The sequence below is a fragment of the Strigops habroptila genome, chromosome 1 (genome assembly GCF_004027225.2).
Source record: "Strigops habroptila isolate Jane chromosome 1, bStrHab1.2.pri, whole genome shotgun sequence".
Lineage (NCBI taxonomy): Eukaryota > Metazoa > Chordata > Aves > Psittaciformes > Psittacidae > Strigops > Strigops habroptila.
In genome coordinates this window covers 106,467,140-106,488,892 of record NC_044277.2, presented here as the reverse complement: position 1 = coordinate 106,488,892, position 21,753 = coordinate 106,467,140, and the positions used below count along the sequence as shown (strand labels likewise).

At 36.7% G+C, this 21,753-nt stretch overlaps 1 protein-coding gene across 2 annotated transcripts in view; it reads right to left on the bottom strand.

Moving 5' to 3' along the window:
• UBE3C (ubiquitin protein ligase E3C) overlaps nt 1-21,753 on the bottom strand; it is a 78,081-nt gene that overhangs the window by 18,607 nt on the left and 37,721 nt on the right. For both annotated transcript variants that reach the window (XM_030500380.1, XM_030500390.1), the window contains 4 exons: nt 21,179-21,266; nt 17,698-17,795; nt 14,603-14,735; nt 11,273-11,520 (listed from right to left, as the gene is read on the bottom strand). In XM_030500380.1, the coding sequence (XP_030356240.1) occupies nt 11,273-11,520; nt 14,603-14,735; nt 17,698-17,795; nt 21,179-21,266 (567 nt within the window). The remainder of the gene's footprint in view (nt 1-11,272; nt 11,521-14,602; nt 14,736-17,697; nt 17,796-21,178; nt 21,267-21,753) is intronic.

The following is a 21,753-nucleotide window of genomic DNA, read 5'->3' as shown; positions in this document are numbered from 1 at the left end:
GCAGAAAGAACTGAGAATAACGAGTTCAAAGCCAAAGGGTGCATTATATTTAGAGCTGTATGATTTATTCAAGGTGTAGAAGTCGAAATCCTCATTTGTATACTTGACTTTAAAAGCAAACTAAAGGGATAAATCATTAATTTGCAATGTATAAGGTCAGTGTTTGCTGTTCCTGCATTAGTAACAATAAAGCCATTGTAATTCCTTAAATATATCAAAGCTACCCGAATTTAAAATGGAATTCCATCTATGACTCATAAAATGTAAATGCAGAGGTGTAATTTTTTACACAAGGCAGGTTTAAGCCTTTAGAGCATTTAATATACAAGGACTAATAAATGATAGCACTAAAAACTATGATCACATCAGCTAAATGGATTATAAATTAAATTTCCATAATGTATGCAACTGAAATACAAAAGTAGACATAAATCAAGGTATTTTCTAAACACAGGTTAATTACACAAATTCAAAACCTGTCTATTTTTTATGTAAAATAATCCACTTAGCATTTTTCAAACTGATCTTAAGTCTTAGCCACTTGCAACACTTGATCCTAGAAGCCTATCAATAATTCCTTGTCAGGAAAAAACAGCAATAGGTATATTGAAGAAACTTGTATGTTATTTTTCAAGTGTCTGTCTTTTATGAGTGTTTATTGCTAGAAATTGTGCCAAAATGATTTGAAATAAAAAGGATTAATTATAGTAGAAGCTTTTTAATATAAGTGAGTGCAGCTGCAATGCAATTAATGCAAATTGTGGCGCTATCAGGAAAATAAATGTGAACAACATCACTGGCTACTTCTGTTTGCTGCCAAATAACTTCAGTAATTTACTACATTAAGAATCAATAAAAAAATAATGCATTTCAAATGCAACACTATTAATCTTCAGGTAGTTCCACAGTGAACATTTATAACTTCATCTAAAAACTATATAAAGCATTTTTAAATAAACTAAATTGTGCAACTTGAGAATAACTTTAATTACTCCTTCACTTAGCTAAGTGATTGCAATATTATGAAAGTACTTTTTGGAAACAAGACGAACAGTAGTGCTTTAATTAGTTTCCAAGTCAAGCTATCCTAATAAAGTTTGATAAAAAATGCACTAAAACTCTGCTAAATAAAGTCATGATAAAGTTCGGGTTTGTTTCAAAGCAGTAAAAGACACCATTACAGCTCCAGCCCTGTGCAGAGATGCTGAGAAATGCTGTGTACAATTGAACATGACTAAACAAATCAAAACTTTATTTTTCAGTTTCCATCCAACTTCCCTGTTTCTCAGTCAGCATAAACTAATCAAACTACTTGTTGCTGCCAGAAGATGCGATTCCACCCATTCCTGCCAGGGTGATGAAACACATCAGCTTGCTGATTCAACTAGGTTTGTTTGCAAGTGGAGTAGTTCTATAGTATCGGTTACATGAGCATTACATCATGCTGAATAAGGTTCAAAATTTTCAGATTATTTGGGTCATGCTTTGTCGGGGTTTTGGGTTTGGGCAGGGTGGGGCGAGTGTTGGTGGACACAGCATGTTTGAAGTTGAGGTTTCTTTCAAGTCAGAATCTGATCCAGCTCACAGCTACAGCTGTAACTCGGTAGGAACAGCAATGCCATTTGTTTCACAAACCTTAGAGCAGCCAGTTGTCCAAGGAAGTGAACCCTAATGAGTATTTTTCTTACTCCGCTGATCTAATGACTGAAAGGAAGAGTCACTCCTCTCTTTTCTCTTATGATCTGTCTTGGGGAGCTGTTAAATTACCTGATTTTAAACTTAATTTTCTGTCCATTGAACTCTCTGAACCAGCCTCCTGCAACATCAACATAAAGGAGGCAGGAGCCCAGAAATGGTGAAAGGCAAGGGAATGGTGAGCACCTCTTACAAAGGTAACCAGCTATCAGATTAATTAGCTGTCATACAAAGCTGAACCATTAGAATATACTTATGTATGTACTTTAATATAATACAAGGTCACATTCTCCCCACAGAAGCGGTCCTCTTTTTCCTCCAGCAGCCAATGAGTAACAACACTAAGGGAAGAAACTGGCTTGTTCTTGGAGGGAGGTGACTTCTTTCTGTTTGACCAAGTCTAAAGTTCCTATTCATACACTGCTTCAAGAGATGAAAGCCAGCAAGCCTAACCAATATATATTTTAAAACTAACCTCAAATTTCAAGTACTCTCACACTTTGATGAGCCTTTCCTTTAACTCCTGTGGCCATCAGTGATGGGACCAATGCCATCCTATGTGATGAATTCTCAGAGTTCACGTTCCCAACTTTCCTATCTAACGAGCCTCTTGACTTCACTGTCTCTCATCCTGTAGTCCCATAAACTGCAATTTACATAAAGCAAAAAATGCAGATAGGAAGTCATGAAAGGAGCAATTGGTGGTCAAACATGACATTAGACTTCTAATTTCTAACATTGGGGGGAGGGGGCCCACAGGACAACACACATGACAAACACCTTAATAGAGCTTATTATACCCCTGCCTCCTCAAAAAGCAGGGAGTAGTAGCATTTCACTTCCATGGAAACGCAATTTGGAGATGCAAGCTTGGAGCAAGAGACTAGTCTGAAGCACAGACAGGGATGTCTACATCAAGAGCATTCACACAAGCCACAAGCACTTATAATGCTTGTAGAGTGACGCATTCCCAGTAGCTAAAAGGTTAAGCTTGCTGAAAGGGCCAACCTGGATTTCCCAGCACTGTTTCAAACTTGTACAGGTTAGGGATGCTCTTTAGGCAGAATTATGACATCTCTAGATAACCATTAAAGTAACCTAAGAGCTTCTGAAGGAATTAAAAAAAAAAAAAAAAGGCAAACAAATCTAGCTTATGGGAACAAATCACTTTTGCTACTCTTCACCCCAGTGTTTTCCCAATTATCTCAAGATATTTGCTAGCCTTTTTCTTTTTTTAGGGTTGGTTTTTTTTTTTAAATGCTTAAAAAGTTTTTGTGGTTAAAAGGCCAAGAGCAACTACTTCACTACGGAAGAAGTAGTAGTCAGTAAAAGGAACTTCACGCACCTCCCTCCCCCTCTGTGTATGAATGCCTGGAGAACACACCAGTATATTAAAAACAAGCAAAATAACAGAAGACCTACTGTGGTTAATAGGTTTTGACTTCACACACAAAGCACACAGTCTGGAGTCTACTGTTTCTCTTTCAAATAGTATTAGCTAGTTGTGATTACAGCACAGTTCAACTGTAATTGATGGCAACACGGACTAGCTACAAAAGCCTTTACTCCGTGACACAGACCACAACTCGGTCATCTAAAGTGAAAAATATTATGTTCATATACTTAGATATCCTGAATGCATTCATTAAACACCTGTGATGTGGGGCACGAGGAATGGTTCTTTAAGGCAGGCAACTTTCAGAATATAGGCTGACAATTAGTAGCTTTAATATACTATGGAAATAAGATCTCAGCTGAAAGGACAGCTGTACACAGCATATAATAAGAAAGGAGGAAAAATTACAGTTCTCTGGAGAAGGAGGGCTTTTTTCTTGTTTTCAAAATAATGCAAGTAATAGCTTACTGGGACTATACATGGTAACTATCACACTATTATTTAAGCACTACATGGTCAGACAAGGTATTGTTCAGGTATGACCCCCAGCTCTTCAGAAAGAGAAGACTTTGTGCCACATTTTAAAATGACAAAATTTAAGCCAGTCGAGTCACTGCAGACAAATCAGCTGTATATAGGAGAGGTTACATGAGTGTTACAACATGTTGAATAAGGTTCAAATTGTGTAAACAAATTCACAGATGAACCAACTAAACCTCCCTGACTGTAAGGCAGCTCTTGTGCCTTTACTTACATTTTCAGGTCTACAATTAATTTTCTCATTTATTATTTTAACTAAAATCTCTCAAGAAAATAATTAATTGGTCATTGCTCCCACCTTCCATTAATCCTTTACAACCCAGAACTGTATTTTAAAACATAAACAATGCTAAAGTCATACCCCGAGAAAGACACATAGTACTGCCTGAGTTGAGGCAGCAAACGACTGGGCTTAAATTCAGTTATTTCCCTAATCAGCCCCCAAGACCATAACCCTTTCTATTTCAGTCATTTTAAACAGTTACTATTAAATAATACTTAGCACTTACAGAGTGCAATAGATCTTCAAAGCTGTACAGAACCATTAATAAAAATGATAGAAAAATAGTAAAACCATTAGAACTTCCTTCTACCTTATTATTTATATCCTAGAAATAGCTCATCACACTCACAAAGCCTTTGGAGCCAGCAAAGCCTCTTCTACCCCAATAAAAAGATAAAACTAAAAATATGTTACATTAAAATTAACATGTACTTGTATTTTCAATGCATTTTTAAAGCTAGTGTTTAGTATAAGATAATTTCTTACAGATATACTTAACGTGCTTTAAAGCAAGGTAAAATAAACTGATACTGTTTCTAATGCCTATATGGTAAAATAAACCTAATGCTATCAAGTGTGTGTCACAAGGCAGCGTACGTCTGCTGCCTTGTAGTTTTAAGTTACTGTTTCTCAGTTCTCAGAGCAATACAATAGCAGAGACATCTAGATGCATTTGTATCACCATAGTAATGGAAAATGTGGTATATTATCTTCCCTGTTTGATCGCAAAAATTCATACTGCGCTTTTTGTTCAAATAATGAATACCTCTTCTGTCTTTTAAAAAAGCAGGAGTCCAAAATTCGACACGTAGATGCTTTTAATTAGGCTTCTGGGGGAGCTCTATTAACATCCCTTGCGGCAACACTAGTATCCTCAAAGTTATTAATGTCCCCGCCCCTTCAAAAATAAAGCCTTGTGTAAGTTGATTTTACTTCCGATTTGCCACCTACTGGGAATTGGAAGGTCAGTAAATACAAGTCCATAGAAATTCCAGAGACTTGGGGTACCAAGACTCAGATACAAAAGGCCCGCCTGAAAAATTTGCTGCAGTCAGTGTAAATCCCCAAAATGGATTGCAGGTGCATGATAAGCATAAAGCGAACTCACAACTGACTCATGAACACATTACCATAACAATGTAGGAATCCATTTCCAAAGACTTCATTGAAACGTATCAAGTATAATGACCTTGACTTAATTTTTAACTTAAAAATGGAAAGTCATGCTAGCATTTTTACTCTAAGAATTTAGGACATATGTAATTTTACTACATTAATTTTTATTACCAAAATAGAGTGCTTCAGAAATATTAGTACTTGCAGAAAACCACCATTTCATCAGCTTGGTACTTTCTTTCTGTTTTAATAGGAACAGTTATCTCTGTAACTTTCACCATGTGTAAGATATAAATTGCTATCGACGTCATTTGTGGGGGTTTTGAGGGATGGGAGAGGGAAGGACAAGAGCTACCTATGGATGCTCCAGTTAACTGAAAGTTATCATTCACTACTGAAGTTCCAGTAAAGCCTTAATAGATTTTCTTGTCTCAAATTTAAACGTAATTTAGTAAGAGCTGAAGATAAAAGATGGATCTGCTTCTAAGATAAATCTGTATTTTAACAGCAGTGAAATTAGTCATTTTTAAAGACCATTCAAGTAGAATAAAGAATTTCAGTAAATATTGCAAACCTAATTGATTGAAATGGACGTAGGTGTTCCCAACTGTGAAAAAAGATCAGGATACCATTACCACACACTCTAACTGTTTATTTATTCCCTGTCTAGGAACCTGATTTAGAGGCAATAAAATGCAATCAGTACACAAAACAGAAGCAGGAATCATCTGCTAATGGAACTTTTAATTGAGGAGTGACCACTGACATGAGGTAATTCTTTCCATGCAGAACTCCTTGCAGAGACCTCTATGCACTTTATCACGGTAAACAATCACTAACATATGCATTAAAGAAAATTTAAATACATTATGACCCAATAAATATCACAATCCATCAATACACACTTTTCTTTCCTAAAGATTTAGAGTTAAAATACCACATTTCAGTAGTCTTTTAGTGCTAGACATATATTTACAAGGTTGCTACTAACATAGCTATTTGTAATCAAAAGATAATTGGTTATGTTAAATGAATCAGTACACAAAGGAATTGTCAAGCTGAATAACCATGTCAGAAAATAGATTCAGATTAGTTTACATCTACATTCATAAATCATGAAAAAACTCCCATAAGGTATCAATTTTGCTCTTACAATTGTGTTTCTGCATTGTAAACATATAAGAGCATGCTACTTTACATGCTGAATTTCTGGTCTGATTCCATTTCAGACGATTCAGGATTTTCTGAGACAAATGATCATCATATAACTTGCTTTTGAGCAAAATGCTGAGTCTACAAAATCATGTGCAGGGTAACTAAAATTAATAAAATAAAATGTTTATACAAATTACCTCCTCTTTGTATCAGTACCACTAATTCCATACCTACCTTTCTAGATACTAGTAGTATGAGTTGTGGCTGCAGTACTAATTAAGAGTTTACTGATTTAAGCCAAAATGGATCTTAATTAATTGGACAGTAAGCAAAAGGAAAGGGTAGCCTAAAAATCAGAAGAAGAAAAAACAGCCACCCTCTAAGAGTCAGAGAAACAACGGACAAATAGCAGCGCAATGCTTGATATTCAAGTATACAAAACCCAATTCTTCTCATTGTTGAGTTTTCCTGCTTTGTTTTCTCCCTACAAGCTTTTGGCGCAAAGGGGGACACAAATATGTTACCAGAAATATTTGCTTGAAGGTTTTAACTCTATATGTGCAGCTTATTAATGATTTAAAAGTTTAGGATCTGATCCAGGCCTTGCTGTGAAAAGACTCCCATTGATTAAATCTGTTTTAGGTAAGGCCCAAGGATGATTGAGTACTACTATAGTTTCTCTGCAAAACAGATACCATGGACACTGCTAATCTTAGGATTATACCTTCCAGACAGGAATCATACCTTGCACAACAAATGATCTATCACAGCTCTATTCAAAGTTACAAACAGTAACCACAGGACACACTCTTAAGATATAGAAAAATAATTTATTAATAATTAATGGTCCCACATTTACTATTAGGGTAATGAAATTTGTATTTGATCTACTATTTCCCTTCAAATGCTTAATTTTACCAAAATACATATAACTTTTTTCAGTCATGTGTGTTTAACAACATTTAGATATCTACAGAGAGTAGTCGATTACATCAGTATAGTAACCTATAAAAAGTCGTATGCAAATAAACAAATTATACCTTCATCAATATAATATCTACTAGGCCATGCAAATGAATGACCTCCTATATAACATTAATGATCAAAGACTAAACCTAGATCGCTTCATCTATCCATCATCAAAACCATGCTAAAATTTCAAACTGGGTTTGCTCAGTCCTTGCCACTTCTTCTATCACAGTTCTTTATCTGGATCCACAAAGGAAGAACTCATTTCAAAACACATTTTTCTCTTTATACTGCCTTCCCAACCATTTAAGACAAAAGCTAAGTCTTGGGAAAAGAAATATAGATCTTTTCAGAAAACTCCAGTGTCTTCCAAGGAGTGCAGATTCTATTGCTTAGTAAAAGAGACTTAAAATTATATTTCAAAGATAGTGTGTATGTTCTTCAGCAACATCTATGTGTGACTCACTAGTGCTCTTCAATATGCTGGAATAAGAGAAGAGAAATGCAGATGGTAGCATTCAGTATAACCAAAGATCCTGAGTGTATTAGGCAAAAATCACTAGTGTCAGAATCACTCTGTCAAAGGTACAATTATTGTAAAACATATTACATGCAAAAACTAGCAGGTTTATGTCAAAAAGGAACAGGAAACCATAAAAATTATCATTCTAAGCTTTCTTTAGACTTCCTGCCATATTCTTAAACTAATGCTGATACGTCATGAAATTTAAGTAAATTGTCATAAGAATTAGCTACTTGCTGTCAAGTAATTCCAAATGTGAAGAACATCCTTTTCCACAGCATCTGCCACATTAACATCATTGAATAAATGCAAATGTGAACTGGAAATGGAGAAAGATAATAACAGCATCCAAGACCGAGTTCAGGTTTGAGCATGGTGAAATTCAGATTTTAATTCTGTATGTGTCACTGTTCTGCTGATCACTGTTTCTGCTGAAATGGTTAACAGGCGTTTCACCCCTTCCAGATTTGCAGCAGACCATTCAAGAATCAGCATGGAGGAAATCCTTTTAAGATTTTCAGGTGTTGCTTCCAAACTTCCCTTCTCTGCCTATGTCACTTGAAGTTTTGGCAGCCTGTCAAAATAACAACTTTTGTGTTCTCCTGAGCCAAGTCCACTACACTGGAAGGTTGCAGCAAGAAAGTCTGCACATGGAAAGATTTTTAGCACTACCAGAACAACTACTGCATGTGGAAAGGAAGTTAAACCAAATCATGTGCCTCCCCACAGCCCAATCCCACCTACTGAGAGAGCAAAACGATTACAATGTCCCACCCATACTTCTGTGACGCCACACAAACGACAAGACTTTACTTTCCAGAGAGAACAACAAAGATAATTTGGGGCTGGAACACCTCTGTGTGAACATCCCTGATGGCCCAGGACACCCTCAGCTCTCAGGCGAAGCCTGGAACTCAGAAAGTCACTGCTATGCTTCCAGTGGGCGAAACTGGAAAGTTGCAAACCCCGCAGTGGTGGGAGACTGCTACCAGAGGCGTGCACAGTAAGCTGAGCTTTTACTTTTAAGGAAGAGAAAGGAAAACGCTTAAAAGGCACCGTCGTTAAAATAATATTTACATTACAGAGTTAAGTCACTGAAAGTTGAGAAATGTAAACTTTGGAAGTGTTTGAGTAGCTGTTGTTTAAGCAAACTCATTTCTGCCCCCCCTCCCCTTTTCTTTTAAAGAATTATTTCAGACAACATAGGCAATTACATGATCACATGGCATTATTTCTATAAGACCTTCTGCTCATTCAGTAATCAGTAAAAGCTGCATGGACAGCTGTGCAGTTTATACACTGTATAGATTACAATTTCCTCAGTAAGTACAAAAACACACCCCAAATTGTCAGCAATTTATCTAGGGTTAAAATAGTTTCTAAGATACACCATTTTTAAAGGCAAGTTTTAAATTTTCAGATATTTCTGCTTCTTAACTGACCAATTAACACAGAAGATGTCAAGCTGTTAGAAAATTCCTGATGGGAAGGAAAACTGAATTAGGTGTAAATCTATGGTACTGAAAGGTAAATGCATTTGGGTGTTAGTATGAAATGGTTTCCAAGAGACAAGAGTTTCTATAAATTATTATATTTTAATGTATTTGTTTTCTGATAACACTGAAACTTCTTATGTGAGAGTTTCTGGTGGCAGCGCTCTTTACATACTGGTTTCCACAAATAAGAAATTGCTGTGGATGCCTGATTGCTTCCTTTGCATTAGATCTATCTTGTTTACAAAGGGGCTTTTAATAATCCACTATTGCTCTCAAATAACCCTGTGCAAAGCATCAAATGGACACATTTTTGAAAACGGATGAGTGAGTATTCAATAACTTAACTAAGATCACAATACCGGCAGGTTTTGAATAGTATGGTCGTGCCTTATCTTTCTGTTTAATTCATCAAGTCTCTAAATACACTACTAAAAAGGTGTCTGTGCACCTGGGTAGGGGTAATTATTAAGTAACACTGTCAATTCTTACCTTATGTAAACATACTGCAAACACAAAAACAATTTATGCTTTCAAAATGTTAAATAATAGATCTTCTGATTTTAAAAAGACAAAACCAAAACTATACCTGTACCACTCTATGGGAGATAAAACACATTTTGCAACTTCTGTCTTTATGCTAATATTTGAAATCCAATTACAGAAGGCAATGTGTTGTTTTGACAGAGGAAATTAAAGATTCAAAATTACAATTTTTTTTTTTTTTTTTTTTTAAATAATATTTCAAACTTCCCCTTAACAATTGAGCCCTGCCCTGTTCCTTAGATAAACACTAAACATTTTTGGAGTGAAGTAACTTCCTCACAATACCACAGCAGTATTTACTTCCCTGCTCCAAAAATCTATAGATGCAGAAAGAAAATGGAGCCTTGGATATGTAACATCGGTCATAATTACAAACTATTGTATTAGTAATGAATCCATCTCCCATTAAGAGCAGGAACATCCTTCAGAGATTATATTATTTCATTGAAATGGCTGATTTGAAATTTTCATTATTTACCAAGTTTGTATATTGAAATACCTAGGATGCATTAGCAGAGAATTTGCCTACAAAGTGGCAGTTTAATCTCAGTCAGTTGACTGGCAACTCTAAAGAACAGCGCTCTGTTTCAACAACTCAAGTTTGCCAACAACATCCTCTTAAACCACTTCCAGCTACACTAAAAGGACATCCAACTGCATGTTAAATCTCATTGCAAGCCAGCAGGATTTTAGCCTCCAAAATACTTCAGCAGTTAAATGGGACTTCTACATGTTAAATACCTTCAGGTTTAGATAGCTAAGTAGCAATCAATCATTTCTTTTTTCTGAATTTGTATTCCAAACCTTGTCCCACAATTACTAGCTTTACAAAAATTATTTCAAGGACTTGGAAGGAAAGTGCCTCAGTACTAAAACTGACCATAAAAGAAAATTTAATGTAATGAATGTTTGTAATGGTTTCTTTTTTTTCTCCCTACCCGTTCATTTTTCATCTAGCTCAACAAGTGTGTACTAGTCTTTGAACATTCACACCACCAAAATATCAAGATGCAAAACACACAAAAAACTCCTAGCAGAGTAAGTGAAAATTAATTTGCATATGGCATTCAAGTATGGTAAATGCTCATGGCAAATTTTAAATACTAGCAAGAATTGTACACCTCATACAACCAGACACTGTTTCTGAAAATATTAATTTCCTGTATTCCAAATGATGAAAACATAACTGCAGTCAAATTCCAGAAAGCTCCAGGTTAAAAATCCCCATAATCAGAGCAGTTCTATTAGCTTTAATCAACTTAGCATTAAGCGAGAGGCTAAATACAAGAGCAGACATATGCACACTTTGCTCAGCTGGCAGTCACAGTATCTCTAATTCCCAGTACTACTCAAGTATGCAGCTTACTAAACTGAACCAGAAATTTGGGTGATATATAGAAATAATGTTCAGATCCAACATACGACAGTTATTTTTCCTCAACTCTAGAAAAACACGTCATTTTTTTTCCCATCTACCCCTATCTATAAAGAAAACATAACATTACTGAACAATTCCAGTACTGCTATAGCTTTATACTATACAACACTGCTTTTACCTTTCCAAGCATTCTTCCAAGAAAGTAGTAATGTCGGGCATAAGAGTCTCCAACGAGCATCTGTGCAGCAGGGTTGGGGTAAAGAAGTCCCTCATTGGTGGTTTTAAAAAATCCCTGGTTGGGGTTAAATCCTGATTTAAGTAGTTCATTCAGGAATTCTCTGAAAATGCCACCACCATCAATACCAGCTTCATCAAGACCATGTGCATTAAGTAAGTGAACACGAATGCGCTTTTTCAGGTCAGGTTCTGCAGAGAAAGAAGAGACACAAATACAACTATCTGCTTGAATTTTGTTTGGATAAAAACACACGTAGCTACACAACGTATCTATACTAACTTTATATAAAAAAATTGAACTAGTAAATAGTAGCAAAAACCTATTACTGGCTTGAATTTTGGCAAATTCAGTATGTGAAACTTGCTCTGAACACAGGATCTTGCTGTAAGAGCCATCAAAAGATGGAATGAAAAGACATTTAGTAGGTGAAGAAACCAAACCACAGAATATTTTAAAAAGAACCAAGAATAATTTGAAAACTCTGTTTATATAAAATATTGTGAATTCAAGGCTCAACATTCTCCTGTCTGAAAGGACCGTCAATAAACCCTGCATTCCCTTAAAGGGGCTGATTGTTACGCCACACCATATAGTATTTGGAATTAAACATAATATTTTTGATACTTTGGACTCAATTGCTATGTCAAGTAATTCCAGTGAGCAAGGTGTGGTAAAGGTGGACATGTTCCAAAGGCAGGTGTTCCACTTGTTTCATAGAATGATGCTACTTGAGAAAGAAGCAATAATTAATTGTTGAACTGTGTATACGTAACAAGGAAGAAGGTCCTTTTTTCTCAGTTCATGAAGGCTTCCCAAGATCTAACCAAATACACAACTTTTATGCAAACCCTTGCATTGACTACACTGGCGTCCCAGCAAAGCAGCCAGTAATAAACCAGTAGCAATGAAACTTTCTAATGCTTCCATGTGCTACAAGTGCACACATTATGGGTGGACAGCTGATGTTTATGAAGGAATCTTCAGCACCTTGTAGCAACAGAATTTCTCCTGAACCACCAAGTATCTTTCTCCCATTAGCAAATGCCTCTACATCTGCTACTAATTTCCCATTTCACACTTAACTATTTTTAAGTTACTTATTAGTATTTTGTTCAAGTTAAATGCTCTCCTGCACAAAAATTCTGCTTGCTGTAAATAGCAGATGGCCATTTTTAGCCACAGGCACTGCAATAGGTCCACTCACTCATCACCATTCGAAACAAGAAAATAAGACTACTGGCAAAAGAGAGTCTAAAGCATACAGACACGCTTTGTCTAGAGACTCCTGAGATATAGAGCATTGATGCTAGAACTTTTATATATGGAAAATGTTGGTTCAGTGCTTTTTGGGGTCCTATGAAGAAAACTATTTGCCTCTTCCTCTATGTACTGACAACCAGATTTATATCAAGGAGGGAAGAATGGTCCTAAAACAAATTCATATATCAGAACAGGTGATCAGGCAGAGGTGGACTCCAAGTTAGTGTAACCTCTGCAAAGGTGAGTTCAGTTTTATAACTCATAACTAGAATGTAACTGAATTGTTACTGGAGTCCACTGGAGCGTATTGTGGAATATTCTGAAAACTACAGTCACGGGAATAAAAATGATAAAATGCTTGCACATTATTAAGCATATGACAACTATATAAAAATATAAACCCACGAGAATCAACCTGGTACATTTCTGCCACTCCAAGCTTGTTTTCTTAATAAACTTAATTATCTCAGTTAAAGTACTACAGAAACATTAACTTTGAACAGCTCTCTTCTCAGGGCCAGTAGACAAACTGGATGCCTCTTTCAAATCAATGTTCTTCACTCTCTCCTCATCAATTCTAGAACCTCATCTATCATCTGTTCAATCTCCCAGATTGATTTTAGTTGATTCATTCTACAGTCTTGAAGTCGTACTGGGAAGCCCAAAGCCAGATGCAGTTCATAAGTGCTGAAACTGTGAGTTATGTTCTTGCTAATATGGCCCAGTATGCAGTTAGCTTTCATCTCACCAAGGGGAACTCTTTATTTGTTCAATTTGTTGTCCACTATGAACCCCACAGTCCTTTATTGAAAGAAACATTTTCTAGCCAGTCAGTGCTCAGCCTGTACTGCTACAGGTACAGGCTTTGGTCTTTCCTAAGCTTCATGAGGTTTCTGTAAGCCTTTTACTTCAGACTGTTGAGGGCCACCCGAGTGGCCACCTGACCTTCCAGTATACTGACTGCTGCCCTCAATTTCATATTGCCTGTGACCTCACTAATGGTGGAATATATCCCAGTATCCAGATTGTCAGATTGTATGTTACGCTTAGGAAACATGCATTCTAAAACTGTTTACTAGTTTAAAAAAGCTACATGAAGTTGAAATGCAGTCTTCATAGAGAATGTGCTTCTCAGTTAAAGCTATCTTCTTATTAAACAAATAGGTTGGCTTGTCTGTTACATCACATTGCATTATTCAAAAGCTTAGACTGCAGTTTCTGAATTGTATTTTCACATATTTGGGGAGACAAGAAAGGGCAACACAACAGACCCAACTTTTTCTGTTTTCCAATTCTAGAGTAAAGGAAATTATGATCTCCAGTAATTTTATACAAACCGAGAATACCAACACTACTTCCCCTCTAAACTAAGTGGTTCTCCAGGAGGGAACTTAGGTGGCACAGCAGGTGAAATTCACACGGCAAACCTCAAGTATTTGGCAAATACTCTTTCTATATGCAAAAATACCATACAGCTAATAAGGACTTCATTTTGACATGTTTTATCTACATTGGAATTTTGGTTTCCAGCGTAGCCGCTCTCACACAAAATCACACTAAGGTATGATTGAAATCAATAGGGTAAAATATATACTTCTCCATACTATCAAAGTGTGCTGCATTAACCTTATCAGCCATGCTGTACCTAGCAAATCCTGTGCAGTCTAGATATATTTGTTGACACAGATTACCAAAGCAGATAGTATCAAATAAACTATACAGATAAATATACAAACTGCAGTTTTATTGGCAAGTAAGTGGGAAGAAAAGCCCCACAAAAGTAGGTTTGAACTAAGGAAGGGTGTGTTCAAGAGACTGAGACTGCAATAATCAAAAAGAATGTGGATGAGAATTACTTTCTGTAAAAATTGGGGAAGTTTAACTCTATAAGAACTTTCACACCTTAGTGCTGATACACTTTTAACATCCTACTCAAGTAAGCAAGTAGTAACTACATGGCAAGAATGGTTAAACGTTAGAAACAAGCTGATAACTTAACTGTAAGCCTACCATTTTCAGGAGAAAGTTTATCATAAGCATCTTCATAAATATAGTTTCTTCTTATAGTGACATTAATTCCATCCAAAAATGGCCCATCTCCTTGAACTTCTTGCTTGTCAGCATAGATAAGTCTTTGAAAAATCTGTTAAAATGAGTGAAAAGAGAAATCATGTTATTGTGCAGATCCAAATATTCAATAAGAAATGATTATTCACTGCTATTACTGTGCTTTGAGTTGCTTCTGGGCACTCACTTTCAAGTGATTTGTCTTCTCTCTCATTGAGCTTCAGAAATATAATACAGAACCATGTCACAGGAAAGCGGAGGGGACAGACATGCAGAAAACTTTTTTGTGCTAAGATATCATCTCCAGTTCTTTCTACATAAAAAGGCACATCTACAGACATTGTGTCAGCGATTACAATTTCCTCTCCCTAACTTTCAGAGTCCTGAAATGCAAAGTACTCAAAAACAAAGGGGAAAACTCACATGAATATTCTGCACACAGAGGCCATCCTCAATACTAGTAAGTAATTTTTTGTAAGGCTTACTTACAAGAAACTAGATATCTGTTCTCTCAGGAGCAGTGAGCAAATAATTCAAAGCAAAACAGTGGATAGCACTGCCATATTAAACAAAGAACCAATTCAAAAAATATCAGCTGAAGTATAAATGGAACTTCATGTTTTCCCTTTGCAAATCTTCACAACAGGAACTTGTTACAGTTCACCTGAAGAGTAACTGTAGCTAACTGAATTTCTATGCCAAGATTTTGCATGGGATGGGGCTGCCCAATGCCTAATAATGTTCAGTATACCCTCAATGCAGAGTGTCTGTCCTCTCTTGCTTCTTTCCCATATTCAATAAATAATCTAGTACATTTTCCAAGGGATGTAAGCTCCCAATAATATCACAAACTGCTTTCTTAACTAGGAAGATTAAGAAGAGTCTCCAGTGATGTTTAAAAACAACAAATGTACCATGGAAGAACACCAAGTGTACCATGGAAGAGCAAAATCTGACAACAGAAGACAAAGCCACCCAGTGGATAAAGAACTGGCTGGATGGCTGCACGCAGAGAGTTGTGGTCAATGGCTCAATGTCCAACTGGAGACCAGTAACAAGTGGTGTCCCTCAGGGGTCAGTGTTGGGACCGATCCTGTTCAACATCTTTGTCAGCAACAAAGACAGTGGGATTGAGTGCGCCCTCAGCAAGTTTGCTGATGACACCAAGCTGTGTGGTTCGGTTGATATGCTGGAGGGAAGGGATGCCATCCAGAGGGACCTTGACATGCTTGTGAGGTGGCCAATGCCAACCTTATGAAGTTTAACCAAGCCAAGTGTAAGGTCCTACACCTGGGTCGGGGCAATCCCAGGCACTGCTACAGGTTGGGCAGAGAAGAGATTCAGAGCAGCCCTGCGGAGAAGGACTGGGGGTTTTGTTGATGAGAAACTTAACATGAGCTGGCTTCAGTGTGCGCTTGCAGCCCAGGAACCAACCATATCCTGGGCTGCATCAAAAGCAGCGTGACCAGCAGGTCAAAGGAGGTGATCCTGCCCCTCTACTCTGCTCTTGTGAGACCCCACTTGGAGTGCTGTGTACAGTTCTGGTGACCTCAACATAAGAAGGACATGGAGCTGTTGGAGCAAGTCCAGAGGAGGGCCACGAGGATGATAAGGGGGCTGGAGCACGAAGACAGGCTGAGAGAGTTGGGGCTGTTCAGCCTGGAGAAGAGAAGCTGTGTGGAGACCTCATAGCAGCCTTCCAGTATCTGAAGGGGGCCTACAAGGATGCTGAGGAGAGACTCTTCATCAGGGACTGTAGCGATAGGACAAGAGGTAATGGGTTTAAACAGGGAAGTTCAGGTTAGATACAAGGAAGAAGTTCTTTACTGTAGGGTGGTGAGGCACTGGAACAGGCTGCCCAAAGAAGTGGCTCCATCCCTGGCAGTGTCCAAGGCCAGGCTGGACAGAGCCTTGGATGACATGGTCTAGAGTGAGGCGTCCCTGCCCAAGGTTTGTGAACCAAAAAAGGTTTTATGAATTCTAGAAACTTAACATACGTGCATCTCAACATAGCTTTAAAAAGCCCACAGGTTGTAGACAGTGGCTAAGTCGTGACATAGAGATCCCTGCTTGAGGTCACTTTCAACTGTTTACCTGTTATCCTGGTGCAATGTTGCCCATGCAGTATTAAGATGTTTTGTCAGAACTGTATCATATAAGCCTGGAAAAGCACTCCTTTTCTATCAAAGCTGTCACTGTCTTATTTGACAAATACTGATTTACTTTCCCTATGGAACTACTCTTCATTCCCTTGAGGGTGCCTTGCAACTTAGTGTTTCCAAGACAATCAGCAAGCAGTTTTTAAGTAACTGATACTGTTGAACAGTTCAGAAAAGCAGCTCAGAAAAAGAAAAAAAGTGCATAACAGAATAAGAGCTTTAAAAAAGTATGATGCAAACTAAAACAGGTAATAGAACAATTACATATTTAAAATCTAGAGAACATTCAAAAGCAAATCCAATAATATAAGAATCTTGCAAGTTTTAAACTACATACTCTATTAAAGCTCAGCTAGTCAGCTATGAGTGCAGAAATTTAATCTCTAGGTGTTATTTTCCCAAAATGGACATCCATCATCTCATCCTGAGTAAATCAACCCAATGCACAAAGGTCTCCAGTCTTGACCTTGCAATCTGTTTATTACAGATATACAACTAGTTAGTGCTCTGCTTACCACAAGAGGGTGCAATCATGTAGATCAATCATTGAATCAGGACTGCAGTTTATTATGAACATACAACTGCTCTCATGTATCTTGGAATACGTGTTTCTAATTTTAATGCAGTTATTATAAAGGGTAATATATAACTAGTAAAAGAAGAGAAAAGTAATTAACTTCAAATGTTCAATTGCCACATGAGTACTCAAGAAGAACAGCATGGCCTGTCATGTCCTTCTGAAGGGGGAAGCACCTAGCTAAGTAGAAACTTAACTAGAGTGAGTTTCTACTTAGCTAAGTGCCTTTTTTTTTTTTTTTCACACTTACTGAAAGCATAAAACTAAAAAACCAATTGCATATTAAATTAGAAATTAGGTACCTTTACTCTTTCTTCAAATGGAACTACAAAAGGTAGCTCTGTCAGAATTGCAAGTTGTCGTTCTTCAGATACAGAAAGAGGTGCTGGTTCCAAACCCACTTAAAACAGAAATAATAACTTTTAAAATTTTGGAAAGAACATTTGTTTAAAACAGTTTATTTTGTGTCGAGTGACTCGATTTACTTTGTATAAAAATATATACATTAAAATAGTTTCTCTACTGAACAGTGTCACACAGCCTTACCTTTCTTTAAACATTAGTTTCTATAAGCAAACTGAAACATAAGTAGTGAAAACACACTGAAAACAAAATATGTATAAAAACAAGTCCTCCTGTATTTTTTATTTTATTTAGAGGAAATGTTATTTTCTTCTTATTGACATTTTTATTTTTAAATTAAGAAAAATAATTGATAGAAGACAATTAAGAAGTTGTAAGCAATTACAATTTTCATCGCAGGAATACATAATATCCCCATCCCAATCATCATAAAAGTCTAAAGGTATTGTGCTTTCAACTATAACATCTACTTTCAATCAAATCATTTTAGACATAAAGCCTAAAGAATTAAACCAAATCTAATGAAACCAACACAAAGATAACATTTCAATGAGTTTTCTCTCCCAACAGCAAGGTCACAGTGGACCACATTAAATCCTAGTCCCTGCAGAAACAGTGAAAATAACATCAAGAAACTGTGTAATGTGCTTAGGAGAAGAAAGATTAGAAAAGAATTGAAGCAGCAACAGCAACAGAGAGACTCAATCGCATGCGCTCCCCAAGCTATCATGCAGTTCCTTTGAACCTTCTTATACCCACAGAAGATGTTTCTAGGAAACAATTCATCTTTGGGTGATGCACAGTAAAAGTGACAATTCTGCTCTAACTTCATGGGAAGAAACTCAGTTGCTGAGCACATATCTGACTGTAAATTGATTAACTGCAGCAAACACAAAATGGTATTGTCCACTGACTGGACACTGTGGTTAAAGGTCCACCTAGATTCAGTCTACAGAGGAAACAAACCCAGAACTCCTTAGTTGTTTCATTTTCACGTTTAATAGCCACCTTATCAAAAAAAAGACCCCAGAGTCTAGACTATTCATAGTCCATGTTACAATACTAAAGTAAATGCTTTACATTACTACCCAGTCTGGAAATTCACGATAACAGTTTCGAGTTTTTCCTTTGGCTCCTTCCTACCTGTGGTGCCTAGCATCTTGCTGCACTGCTGCAACTGGACATCACTTCAATGTTTTTTTTTCTTTTACTCCTCAAAGCACTTCAAGTAGGGATATTTTAAGCACCAACTGAAGATGACGTGACCCAAAACATCACTATACTTGATGTATATTCATTCGGGTCAGGCTTCAACATTGCAAGCCTTTGGAATTTCTGATAAAATGCTTATCTGTGATTACCCTTAGTTTGCTTAGTAAACATTTTTAATTAAAGTCGATGTATGCAGCCTATTAAGCTAACAGTTAAAAGCATTTTAAATAAAAAGTGCATGTACAGCAAAGGTAAACTACCACATGACTTCGACAGTTCAATTATTCCAGTCAATTAGTCAATTTTATCTGCATTTCTCCATCGCAGCTTCTTTCTTTAAAGAGAAATACGGGATGGAGTCATCAATACAGAGGGCATTTAGAACTCACGAGTCTGTCATTTAAGTAAATGAAAAAGCACAAATAAACATGACCATATGTGATTCAGCAGTACTTTCATGCTAATTGGCTTTAACCCATATGGAGTCAAGAGGGATTAAACGAGTCATGTGCACATTGTTACCTGCTTGTTTTCACACGTTCATGTCGACTGCACTTTTTTTAGCCTGATTTCATATGAAAATGAGGCTTACATGAACAAAGCGTCATCCTTCCTCACCATCTTGCCTCCAACACACCTTTTGAGCTAACCAGCTGAATTTTAACTTTGACAGAGAATAAGAGGTTCAAAAAACCTAAGTTTTGTTAACATTTTCAACTGCACAGAGAAGAGAAATTCCTTTAGTGACCTGATTACAGAAAAAGCAAGGAGAGCTCAGCTATCTGCTCTATTCAGTGTGTCAGCTTATCTGACAGCCAGCCAGCAAAATGAGGGCACGTAGCTGCTCTGCACCAACCACAGTACTTGCATTCCTTATCCACCAACTGCCCCAGCCAAGACAGTTAATGAAATGGAGGGAACTGGTGCTATTACAGAAGGAAGACAAGGGAGAGAGCCCAAGATACTGTACATATGAGGGGAAGGACAAGTAGCACAGCAGAGAACCTGGAAGTTACAGGGATTACTGATGTAGAGTCTGTAAGGTACACAGGATACAGGCCTGTTGAAGCCTAGCAATTTTCGCTAGATCACCTGCTTTTAAGATTTCCTATTATCAATCACTTAGAATAGGTGATTTCTAAAGAGAGAAACTAAACTGAAAAAATATTTGATTCAAAATTCTGAGACATACTTACGGTGGACCAACTAGTCGTTATCTGGCAACTAGATTGATAAGGTAATCAAAGTAAATTTATATCATCATACCTATTTTTAAGAAACAAATCATTATAAGAAGTCCTTCGATTTCAACCTTGGACAAAGCCCTTAATTCTGTACAACTCTATAGCAGCATTCAAAGGCTGTGGTCTTCTCTAAATGATCTACTGTACCTGGCTAAGATACTCAAGCAGATTACATCATCTTGAAAGAAACTATGGACTCTCACAGATGAATCATTTTACTGCTTAAAGTCCCCATTTCCAATTCATTATTAAATCTTCACAAGTATTAGTGATTTACTGATTATTTTACCTGAGCATAGCAAGGTAAAATTCCAGACTAGTGAAGCTACAAAGGTATGAAAAGCTGAAAGAAACAGACTGGCTACATGAGAAAGCACACTGACATGACTGAACTGATGGAAATTTACCCTGATTGCTAAGTTGGTCCCGTTCTCTCATCTTTCTTTGGAAATTCCATAAAGACCAGATACTTTGAGTAATCCAAGGGGTTAAGTTTCTAGCTTATCTAATTAGAGATAATATTCATAAACAGTAATTAATACTTATCATGGTACCTAGAGCTTGTTTGTTATAGCTTAATATCTAATAACTCTCTTGAGGCAAAACCTCAATGCTTTACATCTTCTGCAACTTTATTAATTTTGCATCTTATGCAACTGCCTTTCATACATGTTAAAATGTATGTTTCTAACACATGTAATTTGTCCACCTCATCATTTCCCCTCATTGATGCAAGCAGAAGCTTGGGGAAAGCTTATACCCAATACTTAAATATTCTAAAAGACAATCTCATACATGTGTATACAAATATACATTTTTTTAAATATCTGAAACAAAACTATGAAAGACTGCCTTGCTTTTGGCTATCCTTAAGACTTTTATACAAAATACTCAATGAAGCTTTATAAAAGGCAGTATGTTATTTTGACTTAGCAAAGCAAAAATTGCATAGACCGTATCTTACCATCCAAAGTAGACTGCAATGGTCCTATTCTTCCCATTCTTCTGACTCTCCAGACATGCCTGGCAGATGGCACATACAGCTGCGTAACCTAACACATAACAGTATTTTACAATTAAACGATATCTAATTACATATTACACTTTACTACAAACACTTTATTATAAATTCTATAAATACACAAAGTTGTCTCATCCAAGAGTGTGTCTGCATGCCTAAGCATCTTCATTTCTAATCACTCTTCCTTAATACTTGAGCCTTAAGGCTGAGCTGCAAAATTGACAACAATGTAATATAAAGCATTTAAAAATACCATACAATGTTACATTAAATTCTGGTATTTAAGATATTAGAGAAGCTGAGTTTGATTTTTGAGGTGTCAAATCCTGTTTATTTTGTACTGGTTAGCATCACAGTGTAAGACCACTACTACTTTCACTAAGGTGTCTAGGCATTATTTCCTAAGAATTAGAGAGAACTGTCACGCAGCAATGGAAATCTTGAACACAAAGCAAGCGAATACACAATCATCAAAAATAAACAGAAGAGTTCACTGTTAAATATTCCATGCAAAACTT